The following is a 22899-nucleotide window of genomic DNA, read 5'->3' as shown; positions in this document are numbered from 1 at the left end:
AAAAGAAAATATGGACAGGAAAGAGGTGGTGGTGTTGTTGTTTTCTTAGGCTAACTGCCATATGGCCTAAACCCCCACTAAAAGTAACAGAAATAAATGGGCCAGGATATCTCTGGTGTTCAGGCCTTTGTGTTGTCTTAAGCTGATCTCTGAAGCAAATTATTGTTCCATAAATAGATTAGTTCAACTTCTATCCACAGAGCTATCTCACTGCTACAGGATAAGCATTCTAAGACAAGCATAAAACCCACAGACCAAAATCAAATTACAAATGCTATTTTTCCCCAAATAATTGGTCATTAGACTATTTTGTGCCTATAAATCAAATGCACCGACTACAAAATCACTTTCCGATGGCTTCATCCATCCATCCATGAATGGTAACACAGCTATTTTTTGTTAACTTCTGATTAGTTGTATACTGTTGTTACCTGAGAAATGTTACCATCTTTTCATCAAACAGTATGGTTATTTTTTCCAAACTTAAGAGATTTTTTTTCCAATTTATAATTATTTCTTAAGCTGAATTCTTCACTCCATTCATTCTTTGGTCAAGTATTTTGTTTATTATTCCAAGGTTCATGTTTATTATTTCAATATATTAAACACTGACAGATGTGTGTAGGAAGGCTACAGCATGCACATTTTTTTAAAAGGAACATAACCCTAAAGCACAGAGAAACTCTAAGCCTGAGAAATAATTTGGCCAAGTGAGATCCAGTGAGAAAGTTACACATCGACAGAAGCCATGCTAATCTCCCTTGCCACCATCAAATACTGCAGGCTAAAACATCAGGGGCTTAGTCTGAAGCCACAGTTGCAAACACAGGCAACAGCAGTGACCAAATCTAAAAATGAATTACCAATCAGAGAGTCACGGGGAGAAGGGTGCAATAGAGGGGGTAAAAAGAAGGTTGGGGGCTGGAGTTGTGCAGCAGATTAAGCCATGGTCTGCAACATAGGCATCTCACATGGGCGCCAGTTCAAGTCCTAGCTTCTCCAGTTATGATCCAGCTACTTGCTAATGTGCCTCGGAAAGCAGAAGATGGCCCAAGTACACAGGCGCCTGACACCCACGAGGGAGACCCAGATAGAGTTCCAGGCTCCTGGCTTCAGCCTGGCCCAGTGCTGGCTATTGCAGCTACTTGTGGAGTGAACCAATGGACAGAAGATATCTATTTCTCTTTCTAACTCTGCCTTTCAAATAAATTAACATAAATCTTTAAAAATAAATAAGTAAATGAAGGTTGGAAAGATATACCAGATACTTGGTTCTCTTATTATTAACTATGACTATCCCTAGAGATTAAGGAGAAAAAGGTAATATTAAAAACTCTACTGGCCGGCGCCATGGCTCAATAGGCTAATCTTCCGCCTGAGGCGCCAGCACACTGGGTTCTAGTCCCGGTCACTCCTCTTCCTGTCTAGCTCTCTGCAGTGGCCCGGGAGGGCAGTGGAGGATGGCCCAAGTCTTGGGCCCTGCACCCACAAGGGAAACCGGGAAAAGCACCTGGCTCCTGGCTTCGGATCAGTGCAGTGCGCTGGCCGCAGCGGCCATTGGGGGTGACCAACAGAAAAGTAAGACCTTTCTCTCTGTCTCTCTCTCTCACTGTCCACTCTGCCTGTAAAAACAACAACAACAACAACAACAACAAAAACTCTATTATCAGATCTATTACTAGCTGTACAGAAAAAGCTGAGCTAGAAGTTATTCCCTGAGAATAAGGTTTCTCTGTCATTGTGTCTACATGACAAAATATTATTATAAGTGCTGTAAAAATGAATGTTCAGAGTTCCAGAAAGAAGGTAGTATCTAATTGTGTAGGAGTACACTTAAAATAAAAAGAGGATGTGGGTGTTTGGCCTAGCAGTTAAGTGGCTGATTAGGACAACCATGTCACATATCAGCCCCGGGTTCAAGTTCCAGCGCAGACTTCTGATTCCAGCTTCTTGGTGAAGCAGACTGTGGGAGGCAGCAGGCTTTAGCAGTTGGTTCCCTGCATGAGAAATGGAGATTGAGCTGCTAGCTTTCAACTTCAGCCTGCCCCAGGCCCCCGCCATTGTGGGCATTTGGGGAGAGAACCAGCAATAGGAGCTCTCTGTCCTTTCACTCCCTTTCTCTGTATCTCATTACTCCTCAGAAGGAAGGAAGGAAGGAAGGAGGGAAGGAAGGAGGGAGGGAGGGAGGAGGGGAGGGAAGGAGGGAGGGGGAGGGAAGAGGGAGGGGGGAGACATGGAGGGAGGGGGGAGGAGAAAAGGGGAGCAGGAGAGGGAGAAAGGGGAAGGGGGAAGGGGAGGGGGAGGGGGAGGGGGAGGAAGGAGAGGGGAAGGGGGAAGGAGAAAAAAAATAAGGAGGCCACTGTCGTGCTGCAGAGGGTTAAGTCGCCATCTGTAATGCTAGAATCCCATATGAGCACAGGCTGGAGTCTCAGTTGCTCCACCTCCAATTCAGTTCCCTGCTAAAGCACCTGGGAAAAGCAGCAGAAGATGGCCCAGGCACTCCAGTACCTGCCCAGACAGGAGACCCAGATGGAGTTCCAGGCTGCTGGATTAGGCCTGGCCCAGCACCTGCCACTGTAGTCATTTGGGGAATAAACCAGCAGATGAAGATCTCTCTCTCTCCTCCCTCTTTCCCCTCTACCCCTCTGTAACTCTGCCCTTCAAATAAATAAATAAAGCTAAAAAAAAAAAAAAAATACGAGGAGTTTGGCCAGCAGTTAACACTCGCATCCCACATCAGAGGGCTGGACTTAATACTTGCCTAGGGCTTCTGATTCCACCTTCCTGCTAATGCCCACCCTGGGAGGCAGCAGTCATAGTTCAAGTGACTGAGTTTCTGCTATCCTCCTGGGAGCCCGGGATTGAGCTCCTGGCTTCCAGCTTCAGCCTAGCCCACCCCTGCCTGCTGTAGACACTTGGGGAGGAAACCAGCAGATGGAAGATCTTACTCTCTCTTTGTCTTCCAAATATATAAAAATAAATTTTAAAAAGAGAAAGCATGAATATTTTATCAAATACTAAAAAGAAAACACTACATAATAAAATCAGATTACAGAAAATTAACTCAACATATTATTTGTGTATGTGTTATGTGTATGCAAGGATGGCTTTTCCAAAAGATTCCCAGAAAAAAGAATAGTGTCTCCCATTCCCATTTATTCTGAGATGCTTGTTTATAATAGTGAAGTCAGTTTACATTTGAAGACATTTTGAATAATCCCATTAAAAACCAATTCAAACAATGTGGCTCATGTTTAACTCTTCAGTTATTTATCCATTAATCTCCTTAAGTGCTTCCTTCCTTAGCACAGCTGAGGTTCAAGAGGTGGCCAGCAGTTGGCCTCCATTTCTGTAGATCTTCATGAGCGCCCACATCTCTTTTTGCAAACTTTTTAAATGTTGTATGCCTAAACAACTTTTCTCATAACTTAAGAGCTTACAAAAAGCTTTCAGAAAGAATCCAAAAGAAACAAATTTTCTTTTAAAAATAAAAACCAAACAAAAGAGCCACACACACTGTAAAGATGTTCCCTGCAAAACATTCTGTCCAGCAGATTTGAAATATCTCCAAGGGACTGAGAACCACTTGGTGTGAAGCAGAGAATGCAAGACAGGTTGGTTAAAAGCCAATCCTGACAGTCGTGAGGAGATCTTTAAATCAGATTAGGAGTGGCTGAGAGAGCAGGCACTAGTCTCCCTATTCCACTTCTCTGAAATGCCTTCACCTAGATCATTCAACCACAGTTGGACACAAACCTCTGTCCTTCATCCTTTGTTCTTTTCTCATTTTCTGCTCTTCCCAAAAGACTGCACTCCTAAGTATGATGTTTATGGAGAAAATTCACAAATCTACATCTCTGTTTCTGTTATAGCACCCAAACTAATCCCCTATCTCCAACTGTTAACTTAAATATTTCCACCAGGACATGCCCTCATTATCCCACACTTACCAGATGCAAAGCAAACTTACTCATCTTTATCAAACCAATCCCCTGTTGCAGTTTCTTTGGCTTTGTTAGCATTGATTCTAGTCTTCCTTTGTGGACTCCCTGCTGACTGCTATCGCTCACATTCACTGGTTCACATGGCAGACTGCATTTTTTTTTTAAGACTTATTTATTTATTTTGAAAGGCAGAGTAACAGAGAGAAAGAGGGAGAGTCAGAGAGAGCTCTTTCATCCACTGGTTCACTCCCCAAATGGCCACAATGGCTGGAACTGAGTCAGTCCATAGCCAGGAGCAAGGAGCTTCTTCTGGGTCTCCCACATGGGTACAGGGGTCCAAACACTTGGGCCATCTTCTTCAGCTTTCCAAGGCACATTATCAGGGAGCTGGGCCAGAACTGGAGCAGCTGGGATTCAATCCAGCACCTATGTGAGATGATGGCATTGCAGGCAGTGGCTTTACACGCTATGCCACAATGCCAGCCCCGAGACTGCATTTTTCAAAGATGACCACCACAATGTCTCCCACCCACATACACTTTTTTTTTTTTTTTTTTTTGACAGTCAGAGTGGACAGTGAGAGAGAGAGAGACAGAGAGAAAGGTCTTCCTTTGCCATTGGTTCACCCTCCATTGGCTGCCACGGCTGGCGCACCGCGCTGATCCGATGGCAGGAGCCAGGTACTTATCCTGGTCTCCCATGGGGTGCAGGGCCCAAGCACTTGGGCCATCCTCCACTGCACTCCCTGGCCACAGCAGAGAGCTGGCCTGGAAGAGGGGCAACCGAGACAGAATCCGGCACCCTGACCGGGACTAGAACCTGGTGTGCCGGTGCCGCAAGGCGGAGGATTAGTCTAGTGAGCCGCGGTGCTGGCCTCCCACATATACTTCTACAATATGATCTTTGCCACTTTGTCATTGGTAGGCAGATTGAACCCAAGCTGGCCTAAAGACTCACATATAACCAAAAGAATGTGACAGAAGCAATGCATGAGATCCCATGGTTTTTGCCTGGTTCTCCTGGTACATTCTCTCTGCAGGAAGCCTACTGCATATAAGATGCTCAACTACCTCAAGACCACATGTAGTCCCAACCAGGCAAAGTTTTCTTTTTTCCTCTGGACAGGCAGAGCTAGACAGTGAGAGAGAGAAACAGAGAGAAAGGTCTTCCTTTTCCGCTGGTTTACCCTCCAATGGCCGCTGCGGCCAGCCCACTGCAGCAGGTGCACTGCGCTGATCCGAAGCCAGGAGCCAGGTGCTTTTCCTGGTCTCTCATGGGGTGCAGGGCCCAAGCACTTGGGTCATCCTCCACTGCACTCCTGGGCCACAGCAGAGAGCTGGACAGGAAGAGGAGCAACCAGGACAGAACTAGTGCCCTGACTGGGACTAGAACCCGGGTTGCCGGCGCCTCAGGCGGAGGATTAGCCTAGTGAGCCACGGCACCGGCCTAGGCCAAGTTTTCTAACTATCTCCACCAAGGGGCACAAAGGCAGGCAAAGCTATCTTGGATTCATTCTGACCAGTTAGTCTGCCAACTAAATGCTACCAACCAAACTCAGTAATTAACCTAAGAAGAATCACATGGCTGAGCCCTGCCCTAATTCTGTGTGTGTGTGTGTGTGTATGTGTGTGTGTGAGAAAGAGAGAGAGAGAGACAGTGTGTGTGTGTGTGTGTGTGTGTGTGTAGAAGAGAGGCTGAGAGAGTGAGGCATATAGATGACATAGAGAGAGAACTCACCTGATTCACCCCCCAAAATGTTCACAATGTCTGGAGCAGGGAAAACGGCAGGGCCAGTGCCAGAAGCCAGGAACCTAATCTGGATATCTTACAAGGATGGCAGGAACCCAATCATTTGAGCCATCACTGACTGCTACCTCTCAGTATTAGTAACGTGCATTAGTGGGAAGCTGGAGCCAGGAGCCACAGCTGTCAATCAAACCCAGGCACTCCAATATAGGATGTGGGTATCTTAACTGCTAGACTAAACCCTTCTCTGTAATTCTAGAAAAAGAAAATTAAGCAATGTAATATGCTGTGCCCACAGCTTCCCCTTGAAATAATTCTATATGTCATATATGGAATTGTTACCACAGCAAGCTGAATGTTAACTGAAATATCACGTTTGTCCCTATTCCCTTAGCCACCACCAGGGAGGAAGACATCAGATCTAGATTGTTTTAAATGAACTCAGGTTCTACTCACTGTAATCTATCGTTACAATCTATTTAAACTAACACTTCCAATGGAGAAACTTCTATTACACATCCACCCTACAACCAACATCAATCTCATAATGGTCTGTGTTTTCAGGAAATTCTACAACGCAAAAGAGTTTTCAAAATATCTATTTTATTTGACCCATACAACAAAAGCTTGGGAGATGTCATTAGACTAAATATTTTCTTCCTTACTTTAGAAATGAACAAGTTCAGACTAAGGAGGTTAAACTTTGTAAAACTGCACCACATTGCCAATAAATGAACAGAAATAGGACCAAGAGCTTAAGTCACAGATCACTGCTAATTTCTTTATCCTACGATGCTTATGATATATTTCAGATAAAAACTGCTGATGTCTCTCTCTGTTCCTATTACAGCAAACTGACTTTCAAGACACACCATAATTTGGCCTCACTCTATCCAGGTATATGCTATTTCCTACCAACCCCACCACAACCACCAACACTAGGAAGGCTAGCTTATTTACTCGCCTAAGTTGATTCTGGCTTCTGAACGTTTGGTCACAGAGCTTCCTTTTTTTCCTTCCTATCTACTTACTTATGCACTAGCACACATTCTACCTCTTCTGTGAGACCTAATAGCCTATCCCTGTTGCTCTCTCTGTTGTTCCTACAGGATTTGTAAACTTCACCCATAATTTGGTGTTAGTCTTACTTCCTGAGCTGGTATTCAGCCAACACACATCCATATATACACGGTGATGCTGGGTACTCACAGCCAGTGTCTGTTCTGCCCAGTCAGTGCCCATGATATGGTTTTTGCTAAATATTTTGAATTTCAACCCTGTTTATTTCCCAAACTAACCGTAAGCTCTTTAATAACAGGAACCATGTCTTATAAAGAAGCATTATATCCTCCAAACCAAGCACAGAACTAAGCACACAGCTAGTATTGAATATATATTTGCTAGGGAGTGGGGGGTGTTGCATTGTAAGAAAAAAATACTCATAAGTCATGTCTATACTAGAAACATAAAGTTGAAAAACTCACAAAATGGTTTGAAGATCAGCAGTTTGACATCAAGGACATTTGTTTAAGTATCATCCAAAGACATTATGTACAGCCTATAACTGCCAAAATGTTTTATACATGTTTTTACCAGGAGTGTAAAAAAAAGTTTCAAAAACATTCAAGGAGTAGATGTCTTAACAGCCCAAAATAAAATGTTTGCTGAGGCTAGAAGGCTGGCAGAACTCCGCTTCATTTCAAAAAGTTTCCAGGCAATGGAAATGTTTTCCTGGAAAATACTACCTTTTATTTAGAGAACACTTGCCATGAACACTTAGTCATTAAGTAATTTAAGGTTTCCTCACAAGCTCTTTGGAGGAAATCTATTATACGAATGAATGAAATTATCAGCACCTATAAATTAAAAAAATACATTTGGTTAAACATGAAATCTACCTAAGCATTTTCCCAGTAAGGGGGGAAAATCTTTTATAGTCTTTGGCCTACTTACTATTCTTTAAAAATTTTATGTAAGATAAAATTACAAAGAAAGAGACAAAATCCTTACGTGTTTCTGTGTGTAACACATGCAAATCCAAAAACCTGCAGGGTTTGTTTTATGCCAAGTGCCAAGTAATTTTCAAATAGACAAAACATTCATTTCATTCAATGAAAAGAAAAAGTAATTCCAAAGCTATTTTTAGCAAAATCTTTGCATTTGCTTCAAATCACCTTTCAATGAGACAGCGACTCAGTTTGGACATTTCACTCAATCATCTGCAGTAAATCACACAATGAACCCTAAGAAAACAATTTCTCCCAAGAGTTTCTTTAGCCAACCATGTCTTTATTCTGTTAAACATCAAAAGACACAACTAAATTCTACTCCAAGCACATGGTTTGTACATTTAGTTCTTTTAAAAACGTACACAAAAGGATATTTGTTTTACCTGTTTAGTATTTCAGTGAGTTTCACAAAACCGGTATAAGCCAGTTCAAATGCTCCTCTGTGCCTGGACTGTAAAAGGTGCTGTTTAAAGTAACCTCCTATTTCTTTTACCTTAAAAAAAATTCAAACAAAATATTCAATTTATGCTTACATAAATGTATTAAATCCATAATATCAGTTGGAGCTCAGGTCGAGATACCCACTTACTCTTTGACAGGTAACATTTTAAGTAATTTTACAATATCTCATTTAATCTTCATGAAATAATTTCATGAAATCTGTACTGTCATTATCACTATTTCACAATGGGGAAACGAAGGCCTTTCTGGGATGAAGCAGTAGAGCCAGGACATGGGCCCAGGCAGCCTGGCTCTAGAATCAGCCATCTTTAACTACCAAACTAGAACTGCCTCCCTATGCCAGCTTCCCAAACCTCACTGAATCCTCGTTAGCTCCTACTATTCAACAGAAACAGCAAATCACACAGAGTGCCAATGCTCACGCACACAGATCTAGATGAAATATTTTTATCTTTTATTTCGCCTTTCAAGTATTTTCCTTTTTTATTGTGGTAAAATATACATAATATAAAGTTTACCATTTTAACCATTTTTAAGTGTCCAGTTCAGTAACACTAAATATATTCATACTGTTGTGCAACCATCACTATCATCCATCTGCAGAACTTCTTCATCTTCCCAAACTGAAATTTCATACCTATTAAACAGTAACACCTACGGGGCCAGCACTGTGGCGTAGTGGGTACAGCCGTGCCCTGTGATGCTGGTATCCCTTGCAGGTGCTGGTTTGTGTCCCAGCTGCTCCACTGACGATCCAGCTCACTGTTAATGGCCTGGGAAAAGCAGCAAAGGATGGCCCAAGTGTTTGGGCCCCTGCCACCCACAAAGGAGACCTGAAAGAAGCTCCTGGCTCCTGGTGGTCATCTGGGATGACCAATGGATGGAAGATCTCTGTGTCTCTCCATCTTTCTCTGACTTGAAAATAAATAAATAAATCTTCTAAAAAAAATGATACCTCATAATTACCTTTTAGAGATATACAAATATTAATGGCAATGCAAGATTTTGTAGAAAAGGCCTCTTGAAAAAATGAACAGGCTTACTGAGTCAAAACTATGCAATTTGCCTGAATTCTACCCAATTGTTTAGCTGCATGTTGTCTTTCTCCACCCAATATTGAAAAATAAATTAACTACATTGAATTAACTGTTAAATTGTTTAGGTAAATTGGGCTTTCAAACTATTAAATTTGGTGACTACAGGCTTTAGAAAATTCAGGTTTTGTATAACACTCGGACCCAAAGATATAATCAGCTATCTCTTGATCTAAGTCTTCCCTACAGATCGCTATATAGTAAAGACAAGTCCTTGAGCCCCTGCGACCACGTGGGAGACCTAGAAAAAGCTCCTGGCTCCAGGCTTCAGATCAGCCCAGCTCTGGCCATTATGGCCATTTGGAGATAGAAGCAGAGGATGGAGGACCTTTCTCTCTGTCTCTCCTCTCTGTAACTCTACCTCTCACGTAAATAAATAAAAGCTTAAAAAACAAATCTGAATTCAACCTAAAAACAGACCTAAAGCTCATTAATCCTACAAAATGGGGATTAAAAAAAAAAACACTGGTTAAACTTACTCATTGTGACATTATTTTTTATTATTAGAGAAATACAAGCTCTTTTTTTAAATAAACTAATCTTTTAATTCAATTTTTCCATGAACAATTTTTAAGATTTATTTAATTTAAATAATTTATTTAATGTTAAGTTACAGAGAGAGGGAGAAATACAGACAGAGAAAGACCTTCCATCCACTGGTTTATTACCCAGATGGCCACAACAGCTGGGGGCTGGGTAAGACCAAATCCAGGAGTCAGGACCTTCATCCAGGTCTCCCATGCAGTGGCAGGGCCCAAGTACTTGGGCCATCCTAGGCTGCTTTTCCCAGGCCAATAGCAGAAAGCTGCACTGGAAGTGGAGAATGCACCAGCACCCATATGGAATGCCAGTGCTGCAGGCAGCAGCTTTACTCACTAAGCCACAATGGCAGTGTCCCCCCCCCCCCCCCCCGCCAAGCTTTCTAGGAATGTGTTTCAGGCATGAGAAAATAAAAACAGGAAGTGATAGATATAGGGCTTAACTTCCTTAGTTAATAATTTGTTCCCAAAATGTTAAGACATAAATATTAATGGCAACGTGCTTCTCTGTGGACTTAACAATGGTTCATAATCTACTCCTTTAGCAACAGTAAGATTTTCATTGCTCCCTTTATCCTAACTCCCCTTAATGGAGCCTAAGCTAAGAACCTATAATAAAATCAAAGAATTCAGAAGTATGACCATTGGGTGTTCTTATCAAGGATAAATTTCAACCATGGGTAATTCTGGCACAGAAATCAGAATAACACTCTTAGGACAAAAGTGAGATACAGTTCTTTCTCATTTTGCACTTCCATCACTCAACAAATGCACAAAGGTAATACCCAGGATTCTATGAATCGTCCCCTTTGAAGCACGTCCGGAATTCCTGTTGGTCAGCAGCATTTTTAGCACCCTGCCAAAGGCTCAGCAGCTCCGTGCTGGCCTGGACGGAGGAGGTGAAAACAAGATGTCTGTCCTCCGCAGGCTTTGGAGTTCAGACTGGGAGAAAAAATCTGTAGGCAAGGTGGAAACCTAACAGTTCCCAGAAATGAAAAACCCTTCTGCATTTGAATAGTTAGAAAAGGTTTCATGTCCCAAAGTTGAACAAGATAATGTACCTGGGTAGACCAAAATTGGAAGAGGGTAATTAATATAAGAGACACTCACAGGCTAGTATGAACGAATAAGCATTAAGTACTTGCTGCCTACCAGACACTTCTCTGGGTCTATTTATCTGAATGAATATAGCACACACAAGCTAGGGATAGTAAACCTGGTTGAATGACCTAGAGGTTTCATGTTAGAGAACAGTGCAAGACAGGGCTGCAAGACAGGGCTGAACCATTAACAGAGAGTGGGAAGAGTCAGCTAGGCAGTGTGGACTATGAGCAGCTAGGCAGGAGAAGGGCACTGCTAACAACATGCCAGTGGATAATCAGCTGACTCAAACCAGCTACAAAATTACTAGAGTCAGAAAAAGAAACAGAATTTTTAAATTTAATTTGAAAAATGCAAAACTCCTCTGAAAACTCCAATTCACTGTCCTTTCTTTAAATGCCATTGGGTTCCTATTTATAAAGTTCATAAAAGCTTTCTTTTTGGACGATGCTTTTATAAAATATTTTAAAAATAAGTAATACACATCTCAGGATGTTTGAAAGAGAATTAAAGTAAAATACCAAAAAGCAATCACTGATTTCTGTTCTTAAAGCTAAATTCAAGTAACTGTCTTTTTTTTAAATTCAATGTATTTTGCCTCTAACTTTTCATAAAACCTACTCCTATAGGCAAATTAACATACTTTATGGATTTACAAGGTGCAAATTTCCACAGGGGAGGACAGCTCCGTGCTATATCTCCAGGCATCTATAACTCACCAACAGACTAATTAGGGGAGGCAAATGCTCAGTTAGAGCAAAACACTCACAAAGGACAAATGGAAATACATTTCTCAATTTGCCTTTTAAAGAGTAGAAAAATCAAGGCTAATTACATTCACTGTAAACTAGATAAGCCCAAAGGGTTTTAAATCCATACATATACGTATGACGTTCCTACAAAGAGCATGTGCAGTTAAGTTCTTGGGCTCTGTAGCTGACAGTACTGAGTACCAGAACTGACTCCATTACCTTATTAATGCAAACTAACGGAGCAGCATAGTTCCCTTACCTGGGAAAGGGAGATCAAACTAGAACCTACTTCACAGGATTACTATGAGAAGTGAGTGCGATTGTGCATACAAGTATTTAGCAGAGTACTTGGAATGGAGTAGCAACCAAAAAAATGTCCATTTTTGTTTTTATTATACAGTAGTAAGATTTAATCCTTAAGCCTTAATTTAAAATCTGACTCTAAGAGACAGTCACGTCTTAAAATCTTGAGCATGTCAACAGTCAGGAGTTTCTATTTCTACTTAGGTTAAATGGGACATTTTACAAAAGTTCATACTCTACTAAGATCATCAATGTTTTAAACTGTGTGCTCTCTACTAGTTATTTCTTATTAACACTTCGGATTTTTTTCAAAGTCCAAACATTGTTCTCCTGCATAATAAAAATAAAGGTCAGTTTCCGGGTTTGCAGACATCATCATACCAGAATGTTTATTCTTAGCTTTCTAACAAATTCTTAACCATGAGACATTTTAACTGCTGCTTTTTAGTCTAGTGTTTCCTAAAAATGTATTTCTGTCTCTTGTATCTCCTATTCCATTTCTAAGTACTTTGAGGCCAGAGAACCAAATGTTATACTTCTTTATGTTCCCACAATACCCTTGCAGTAAGACAGTCAATAAAGAGCTAACTAAATGATGAGGTTTCATACTCAACTTCATTTCAAAGCTTAACAATGGTAACATCCAGTCAGTACAAGCCAATGTACTTATTCATAATTTCTAAAAACTAAAGTTTGACAAAAGAAATATATAAAAGGCAATTCTTAAGACTTATGAATGGGCTGGCGCCATGGCTCAATAGGCTAATCCTCCACCTTGCGGTGCCGGCACACCAGGTTCTAGTCCCGGTCAGGGCGCCGGATTCTGTCCCGGTTGCCCCTCTTCCAGGCCAGCTCTCTGCTATGGCCAGGGAGTGCAGTGGAGGATGGCCCAAGTGCTTGGGCACTGCACTTGCATGGGAGACCAGGAGAAGCACCTGGCTCCTGCCTTCGGATCAGCGAGGTGCGCCGGCTGCAGCGCGCAGGCCGTGGCGGCCACTGGAGGGTGAACCAACGGCAAAAGGAAGACCTTTCTGTCTGTCTGTCTCTCTCACTGTCTACTCTGTCAAAAAAAAAAAAAAAAAAAGGCATTATAAAAAAAAAGACTTATGAATGTTAATAAATGTACATTCCATTTGTAGTCCAGGACAGTAAATCTAAAACAGTAACAAAACACACTGAGGGAATGTACCAACTCAGCACTGAGCATCACACAAATGGCAACAGAATCCAAAGAAAGAGCTGAAGAAAGAGTCTATTTTTATTCATGGGATTTTCATGGCAATAAATAGTAAGAGGGGGAAATCAGGTATGGAAAGATCTTCTTCTTTGGTATATTTAAGGAGAAAATACAAATATAAGTTGATACTCTAGGTACAGGAAGTTGGTTTAAAAACATCACTACACATGAGGTATCAAATACTCCATGGAAAAGAGGCCAAAAAAACGTTATGAAGCAAAAGCTCTACATCAGCAAAACATCAAGGGTGAAAGTGAGACACACACCAAGTAGTCGGGAAGTTGTGAGATAAGGGAGTATGCACCGCTCACTCTCAAGGGTCTGGACTTCCACCTCTCAAAGCTGGTTTTATCTCTGCCTCTTGCACAGGGACACAGGGACATTATGAAAGAACCTTTCGTTATGTGATTACAGTGCAGGCGGAAAATCAGACATGCCTCTGAATGAACACATTTTCCTCCTGGAGAAGCCAGTGAGAGCATGCTGCTTGACAAGCAGTGCTCAGGGAAACTGAACCTTTGCTAGAAAGTTCAACAGTAAGTTGTCCTCCTGTCTTGCTGCTTGCAAAAATTTGCCTGGGCATTGAAAACACAGGGAAAATTCAATTTAAAGAAAAATGAAGTGGGTAGCTCAGAACAAATGCAGCAGTGTGCCATGTCAGAACACAGGCTGGGAAGCTGGACTGGATTCCTGTCCCAGAGCTGCCACAAACCAGCCTTGTCATCTCAAGCAAACCAGGTAACATCCAGAAGCCTCGCCTGCCTCTTGTCCAAGGCAGCTGGGTAATCTTGCAACCCTTCCTGCTCTAACAGTTTGTGAGGACAGCACTGAAAACTCAGAATCATAAACCAGCACCAGTCCTCTTCACACAGCCAACAGAAATCCTCAAATTATAGTCTCACTTGGTCGGCCTGCTGGTATTCTATTCAAGTACACCGGACCTAGTGGCCATCCAGTTAACAAAGGCCATAAAGCCAGGAAGGTCTTAAAGGAACTGGGGTACTAAAGAAACCTTCCTTTCCTTCTATTACAATCTTCTGTTACACTGGAATGGTATTGCTTCTTCAAGAACAAAGGGTGAATGAAAGGGAACATCAGGCTGAATACCAGTTTTTCAGGCTGTGAGAAACAGCTTCCTTCACCCACTAAGAGGAAAGCAGATCAGGTATTAGTTGGTCCCCAAATAACAAGAAATCAAGGTCCACATTTTGTCCCATAACTAGAACAGAATTCTGTCGGGAAGCCACTTCCCTGCCTCTCCAGGTCTGTGGCAGTCACAGTCACTGAAGATGTTGACTCCCACACTGTTGGTTTTGCCATTGGGCACAGCAGACGGTAACCAGAGCTGCCAGGGTGACTGTGCCCTCGGAAGGAAGCAGTGTACCTTATGTGTGGCTCAGCCAGCTCAATGTAAATTACATTCTTCTCAATCACTTATATTTTTAATTCTTAAAAAAAAGGAAATAAATACATGGGAGTATTTTTAATTTAAAGGAATTTTGTGGCATAAAATCTTATGTTTAAAAGTAGACACCCTTTTGAAACTGTAAATAACACTAATTTCTTGCTGACTTTGGATATTCATTGACTACATCCTCCAAAACCAAGGCATTCCTTTAGTTAAAGTCGGCAAGATCAGGAACAAAGTTTTCCACAGAGAGCAGAGTTTCAGTGTCAGAACACGGCAATCATATACTTTGATTCTTCATTCAGTCATTCATTTCTTTATTCACCTACGTATGTGAAGCTGCCATACAACGGTGCCGTAGAACACTGACAATTCCATCACAGTGGGAAAGATGTTTTAAAGAAAAACGATCAAGACTCTACTTCATACTCAAGCAGTCACCAGAAGCATCCTATGGTTTATAAGTTTTTTGTTACTGTTTAGTTTTTTGTATTTTTACAAATGCACCTTTGATCTGACACTGATTTCTAATTTTAACACAGCTACTCCACATAAATTCATAAGATTTGGGGACTACGTAAAAGATGTCAAAGCAAAATGATTTTCAGATAAAGCTCTCAAGTCTTTCTCGGTTACAGTAAAAGTAAAACATGTTTCCCTTAATTTGTTTTTAAACACTACCCAGCAAACCCAAAAATCAAGAGATTTTAATTTGTCCTTGGGGAGAGAAGGTGAGAAGTCCAGGGGCACGAGCACATGTTTACTTCGTAGCAAGATGGCGACCATCAGTAAGCAATCACTGATCACGGCTGGACTCCTTGGCAAAGATGCTGGCACCAGCACTCCGGCCAGTCACCAGCAATGACTCTGAGCAACGCTCTGGCCACTAATGCCTATCAGATTTGGAAAAGAACACAATGATGCCCACAGTGCACTGCTGCCTGTGCCTTTCTCCATCTCAGGCTCTTGCAACATCACAAGCCCAGCTGCTAACCAGATGGAAGCACATGAGCCACAGAGTGTGAGAATAAAAATATTAGCATTATTTCCATGCAACCAGTCATGTGGTTATTATAGAAGTAATCAGTATTAGCATACTACAATATTTGTTTTGTTCTTGAATGTTCTAACACCCTAGGGAAAAAATTATCTTTATTTGAAAAAGGTTAAAAACGAAAGTACATGTTACATATCTTTTGCTGGAAAACTGTGGGAAATGGATTTGTTGAAACCATATGGAAAGGAAGAGGGAATCAATTAAAAACAGAAATCTAATAAATCTAAAATATTTCCAAATGAAATGCTTGTGGTAAGCTAATTTCTTGTAAACACTGCACTCAAGTCAGTTGAACAGTCCCAGATGGTGAACCAACTTTGTGGTCTTAAAATAAAAGTCAGCCAAAAACACCAAAGTGACTACAACTTTATCATCAATATAGTGGGAAACATGAGATCCATAATCAACCAGTATGTTACTTGTTACTCCTTTGCAAAATGTAAGTGATTTGTGGAGTTTTACTACATAGAAAATTTCAGCTAAAATTTAAGTTAAAATATATGTTAAATGGAGAAATAAAAATTTAAATGATAGTACTGCAGTTTAAGGTAAAATCTACAGTTACTTAAATAAAAATGTTTCTTAAAATACCATAGTTTTAAAATGTATTACAAAGTCTAGTATAATAAATTATCATGAACTTTCTTCAACTGGTATCTGTAACATCTATAATCTAGAAATCTAAGATCTCTGCAAGATTCTATTCAAGAAAAATTCAAACTCTTTATTTATAAAGATGCATTATAAATAAAAGGTTATGATTCATGCTTTGACCAGAAATTTTGTGTAGCTGAGCAAACATCTACCTTACCTGCTCCACTGTTAATAATCCATCAGAAGATTCTGGCGCAGACTGTATGGGCAGAAATTGGCACAGAGTGCCTAAAAGTAAAGCAACTTCCTTCATACTTCTCCAACAACATACCAGGACCATCTGAGCAGTTACATCACATGTTTTTACTTCTTTACCTTAAAATAATAATAATAATAATAATAATAACCTATTGCAACACTAGACACTCTTGATTACTCACCCCAGTTTTCTTAGAACAAGCTTATTCATAATTTCCCCAAGAATAACCTGCTTGAACAAACAGATTGTCACATGTTAAATTTATTCAGGAGAAATAAGGCAACAATTGATGAGTACAGGCTAAGAGGAGGAATCACACTATCTTTTTAATTATTTAAAAATAAATTTAAAAATAAAATACAATATTGTTTTAAAACCTTTATCTAGGGGTTGGCACTGTGGTGTAGTCTGCAGTGCCAGCATCCCATATGGGCGCCTGTTTGAGTCCTGGCTGCTCCACTTCCAATCCGGCTCTCTGCTGTGGCTTGCGAAGGCAGTGGAAGGTGGCCCAAGTCCTTGGGCTCCCACACCTGTGTGGAAGACCCAGAGGAAGCTCCTGGCTTCAGATCAGGGTGGCTCCAGCCATTGCCACCATCTGGGGAGTAAGCCAGCAAATGGAAGACCCTGCTATCTGCCTCTGCCTCTCTGTAATTTTTGGAAATTAATAAAATAAACTCTCTTTGCCTTTCTATCACTCACAAAGTATTACATGGATGACTATAATAAAAATTTTTCTAATTTATTTTGCTGAGGATAACTACTATAGCAGTAAAGGTGCAGAACTTTTTTTTAATGACTCCTTTCTTAACACTTCGTTTTTGGTTTTATTCATTTAATTGAAAGGCAAAGAGGGAGAGAGTACCCGTGTGCTAGATCATTCTCCAAATGTCTGCAATAGCAAGGGTTGAATCCACAGGCCAGGAACTTAATCCAGGTTTCCCACATGGGAAGCAGGAATCCATTTACTTGAGCCATCATCTCTGCTCCCATGGTTTCATCAGCAGAATGCTGGAGTCAAAAACTAGAGCTGCTTGTCAAACTCAGGTTCCCCAAGTGTGAGAGGTAGGTGCCTTAACTATGAACTAAACAACCACTCTCAGGATAGAAATTTTAAGATCAAAGAAAACAATAATTTTCTTTCAAAACAAAATTAAAACCCCTTGTCAATAAACTATAATTACCCCTATGTACTCTCTTATTCTAGTATTAAGAGTATTTTAGTATTCATGTTTAAAAAGGGGGAGAGGGAGCGGCACTGTGGTTAAAGCCTTGGCCTGAAGCGCCGGCATCCCATATGGGCACCAGTTCTGGTCCCAGCTGCTCCTCTTCTGATCCAGCTCTCTGCCATGGCCTGGGAAAGCAGTGGAAGATGGCCCAAGTGCCTGGGACCCTGCACCCGCATGGGAGACCCTGAGGAAGCTCCTAGCTCCTGGCTTCAGATCTGCTCAGCTCTAGCCGTTCTGGCCACCTGGGGAGTGAACCAGCAGATGGAAGACCTCTTTCTCTGTCTCTCTCTCTCACACTGTCTAAATCTGACTGTTAAAAAAAAAAAAAAAGACAAACTGCTAAATTTTTTCAAACTAAGTTAAAAAGGCAAGTTAACAAATGACATTTATAGTGTAATCCTGTATCTCTCTCTCTAACTCTTTCAAATAAATAAATCAATCTCAAAAAAGAGAGAAAAGAAATGGGATTGGGGAGGAAATGAAAAAGAACTGTATATTTATCTCTGTGTTTTTTGAAGCTATTACATTAAGCATATATCTATGCTACTTTGTATAATTAAAAAATCACAAGAACTTTTTATAAAGCAATATCCCCATCTAGTGGAGAATGTAGAACATGTAATAAATTACCTTAAATGACTGCTGACTTTTTACAGCACTGCAGAAACTCAAAAATAATGCCAAAACAAGCTGTAAGAATGCAAAATCTAGAAGCATGGTACAACCAGGCAGGTCACATTTTGCTGAGTAATAAGGTGTGGTTCCTTTAAAAGGCCTCCTGACTTTAAGAACTCACACAGCAGACAATGAACCACACCACTAGGAGAGACTGCTGCCCAACCCAGGTTCAGCATACATCATTCCTCTTACATCATCTGACTTGTAATAGTGGGTTTTAGCACTCAAAGCCTTTTGTTCTGTTTTGTTTTTTTAAAGATTTATTTATTTATTTGAAAGTCAGAGTTACACAGAAAGAAAAGGAGAGGCAGAGAGAGAGAGATCTTCCATCTGCTGGTTCACTCCCCAGATGGCTGCAACGGCCGGAGCTGCACTGATCCAAAGCCAGAAGCCAGAAGCTTCTTCTGGGTCTCCCACGCAAGTGCAGGGGCCCAAGGACTTGGGCCATCTTCCATTGCTTTCCCAGGCCTTAGCAGAGAGGTGGATCAGAAGTGAGCAGCCAGGACTTGAACCAGCAAAAGGCTTTTGTTAAAACAACTTCTTTTTCTGGTAAAAGCCAAAGAGGGGCAGGTGTTTGGTGCATCAGCTAAGTTACTGCTTGGAACACCCACACCCATATCAAGTGTCTGGTTTGAGTCCCAACTACTCTGCTTCACATCCAGCTTGCAGCTAATGTGCACCCTGGGAGGCAGCACATGATGGTTCAAATAGTTAGGTCCCTGTGACCCACATTGGAGACTGATTCCCAGGCTCCTGGTTTTGGATGGATCCAACTCTGTCTGTTAGGGCATTTGGGGAGTGAACCAGCAGTTTGAAGATCTCTGCCTCTCTCTTCTGCTTTTCAGATAAAATGGGGGTGAGGGAGGAACCTGACAAATTCATTCCTAAGATCAAATAATTACCAAAACCAAGTTTTAAAACCCTTTATTGGGGCATGCATTTAATCAACCAGTTAGCATGCTGGTTAAATTGCTCAAATTGGAGAGTCTAGGTTTGATTCCAGCTCTGGATCCTGATCCCAGATACCTGCTAATACAGACCCTAAGAGGCACTAGTGATAGCTCAAGCAGTTAGGTTTCTCCCACCCACAATGGAGACTTGGATTAAGGTCCCAGCTCTTAGTTTTATCTGTTACTTAAACTCTGGTTAAAACCCATGTTACTGTTACCTTTGACTTCTGCAGAAGTATCAAGAGTCAACACACTGACAGTCAAGTCCTCCAAGTTAAAGTTATCACATTCGTTCAGTATTTTGGCTTGGTTGAAGTAATCATTAGTATCTCGTGGCTGAATCTCATTCAAAATCATCTGTAAGCGGCTTGCTGATTCTTTGGGAGAGAGACGAGAGCACATGAAACCCCGGCTCCATAGCACATGAAATACCCTTAGGTGTACTTGCCCTCAAAAATGCTGTAATTTTTAAGACTTGACAATCAGCACTGTTTGAAGGGATTCACAGGGTGAATAACATGAAAATTATTTATATGGTGCTTACTCTTGTGAAAGAAGTACAATAAACTTTCAGAGGTTATTTCTCTATCTACAGCATCAAGGTTTAAAGACAGAAAGGCAAAAAGAGATTTTAAAAAGTCAACAACAAAAGCAAACTTAACAGCCCAGAAAAACAAAAAGATGTGTCTTTGAAATGTACAATTTAATACACTGCTTCCTCAGTATGATTTACAGTTCTAGTTCATTGAACTTCACTCACTGGATGAGGAACTGTAACTTCCAGTAGTACACAACTTTGCTCACTGCTAAGATGCAGCACTAGAACAAAAATAGCTCACAGCAGAGGTTCAGTAATATAGATTAAAGAATGAATGGATGGGGGTCAGCACTGTGGCATAGTAGGTTAAGCCTCTGCCTACGGCACTGGAGCTTCACCCATATGAACAAGCCAGCTCTCTGTTTACGTCAGGGAAAGCAGTGGAAGATGGCCCAAATGCTTGAGGCCCTGCATCCACAAGGAGACCAGGAAAAAGCACCTGGCTCCTGGCTTCGGATCGGCGCAGCACCGGCCACAGCGGCCATTTGGGGGGTAAACCAACAGAAGGAAGACCTTTCTCTCTGTCTCTCCCTCTCACTGTCTAACTCTGTAAAAAAAAAAAAAAAAACAACAACTGAGCATCATCTTTCTTTTCCAGTGAAACAAAATTTAAAAATAAACAGGAATAAAGTTACAATAGAGAACATCAGTTCCAAATAAGATCTTACAAATTCTGATTTTCCCATGGAGTGGCAGGGCTCAAGTCATCATTAGGAGAGAATTTTATTTTAAAAAGTTTCAGCTTAAATTGCAAGGATGTCCATTAACCATCACAATTAAACATGCTTAAGAAGCAGCCAAGCTGTCAAAACGCTCACTTAACCCATCCAAACACCTCAAATCCACCCCCTGCTGACCTTTTTTTTTTTTTTTTTAAACAAGAAAAAGCAAGCAGATGCAAGTTGGTAAATGCCAAGTGTCTGTAGTCACATGGAGACAGTGCGATTCTCTGATCCAATATACAGAGAAAGGAGGTAACAGCTAGAATTCTGTGCTCTACTACACAGGGGCCTAATACTATCCAGCATCCAGCAGAGTGAAGGAAGCAGGGTCAGGTTTTCTTTTTTTTCCACAGAGCACAGGGAGGGTTGATTTTGTAAGGCATTTGCCAAGGTAAGAAGGGATACAAACGAATTTGGAAAAGAAAAGGGTAGATCCTTTTCCCACTGTATTCTACTTAAGGTATTTTCCCCACAATAAGAACCATGGTGTAGAGAAGAGATTTCAAAAACAGGGAGACTAAGCACAAGAGCAAAAAAAATAAAAATAAGATGGCAACTTTCTCTCAGAGACTGGAAAAAATAAAAATAAAAAGTTGAACTACATCAGTGTGTTCTCCTTCATCTTCCCCTCCTTCCCCTCTATCATCTTCTTCACCTTCATGCTCACTCCGTCTTCAATGTCTCCCAGTCCTCCTCCTCCTTCATCATCATCATCTTATTCTCCTTGCCCTACTCATCATTAGTATCAGGAACCAAGTAGTACCATAATGGATTCAGCCAAGTATCATCTTTGATGAGCTCTAACTCATTTGCACCTGCAGCAGAATGGTCAGGACACCATGTAGAGCTCTCTGGTTCCTCACACTGCCTCTTCCTGCTGGCTATGTTCTGCATTTGACTTGAACATTTTGTCAAATCCTTTCCAGATTTCCGTCTGATGTTAGCAGACTTTGAAGATGGATCATCACTCAGTCAGATGAAATTCTTTGGAGAGAATCTTATTTTCAAAGTAAAGATTTTGATCAAAATAAAAATTTATTCTATAACCTAATTTAATATCTTCAAATTCTGTCACTTCAACTATAGGCAGATAATGCCAGGCCCCCTTTTTCAAACAAAATAACAACAGGTACTCATCTGACATCAGTTAACAAGTGAAAGAACAGATATTTGTTATACATCTATTATTTCTACTAATATTTTAGACACCACAGGAATAACTCAAACTGCTATCAATTTCATTCAACTAAAATCTTTAGTTTATTTGTTGCCTCCCTGAAATTTTGTCACCTCAACAGCCATGAAAAGTAACATTTAGTCCAAAAACAAACCAACAAAGCCAAGATAAAAAAAAGAGGAGAGGATGGAATAAAATTCTGAGAACCTATCCATCCATTTTATGGTTCTCAGGGGATTTTTTTTTTCCAAGGAATTCAGAATACAGGGCAGATAACATGGGAAAGAGCAAGAAAAATGAAAAGATCTAAAAGAAAAGGCAGGATTAAGGAAAAGCCTGTGGCCCTGGTCTGATGCCAAGGAATATTTTAAAACTCCTCAATAACAAACCAAATTTTAGCACACTATTCTACAGGCTCTACCCATTATAGAAATAGTCATGATTTCTCATCGGGCATATACTGCTACTTGCCTGAGCCACATATCAATTCTAAGATCACATGTTCCTTATTCCCTTCCACTGTTAAAGTCAGAAAACTAAAAGATCAAAATTTCGTACTAAGACTAACATCAACCAACATAAACAACTCTGCTTCTTAGTATCATGAATTATCAGCAATCTTCCAATTTGTTTTTAGTAAAGAATAAAACCTAACATTTCCTGTGGAAAACATACAACTCAAGATTACCTTAACTATCAGCCCCCAGTATTTCAAGGTATGGAACAGCCTGTGTCTATGAAATACTCCATATGTTCTAATAAAAGTCTCCCGTTTGCACTCTAAAATGCATTTACAAACTCTACTTCAATACCAAATGTAAAGTCATTGCTCTCTGTGTGTTCAAAGGAGCACCGCCAGTCCCTCTGGCCTCTTAGTGCAGGCACACACCACCCAGGGCGTCCTGCACTGAGCTCAGCTCCTGTCCTGTCAAGGATGTGTTCCTTCACCCATGTGTTCATCACCAACTTTTAACACGGATCCACTTCTACCAGGCACTGTGCAATAAGCAGAGAGAACACAGATGAGAGCCCTGTCACATTAC

General features: G+C 40.9%; 1 protein-coding gene across 7 annotated transcripts in view; it reads right to left on the bottom strand.

Annotated features, from left to right (window-relative positions):
• The window catches only part of THADA (THADA armadillo repeat containing), a 375449-nt gene that overhangs the window by 301053 nt on the left and 51497 nt on the right, over positions 1 to 22899 (bottom strand). For all 7 annotated transcript variants that reach the window (XR_011386667.1, XM_051842959.2, XM_070069193.1 and 4 more), the window contains exons 20-22: positions 19578 to 19736; positions 16464 to 16621; positions 8083 to 8192 (exon numbers count right to left, since the gene is read on the bottom strand). Coding sequence is in view for 6 of the 7 variants with exons in the window: in XM_051842959.2 (XP_051698919.2) it covers positions 8083 to 8192; positions 16464 to 16621; positions 19578 to 19736 (427 nt within the window). In the remaining variant the exon portion in view is untranslated. The remainder of the gene's footprint in view (positions 1 to 8082; positions 8193 to 16463; positions 16622 to 19577; positions 19737 to 22899) is intronic.

This window comes from Oryctolagus cuniculus, chromosome 2 (assembly GCF_964237555.1).
Source record: "Oryctolagus cuniculus chromosome 2, mOryCun1.1, whole genome shotgun sequence".
Lineage (NCBI taxonomy): Eukaryota > Metazoa > Chordata > Mammalia > Lagomorpha > Leporidae > Oryctolagus > Oryctolagus cuniculus.
Note: the sequence above shows the minus strand (reverse complement) of the source record. Positions and strands in the feature narration are given on the sequence as shown.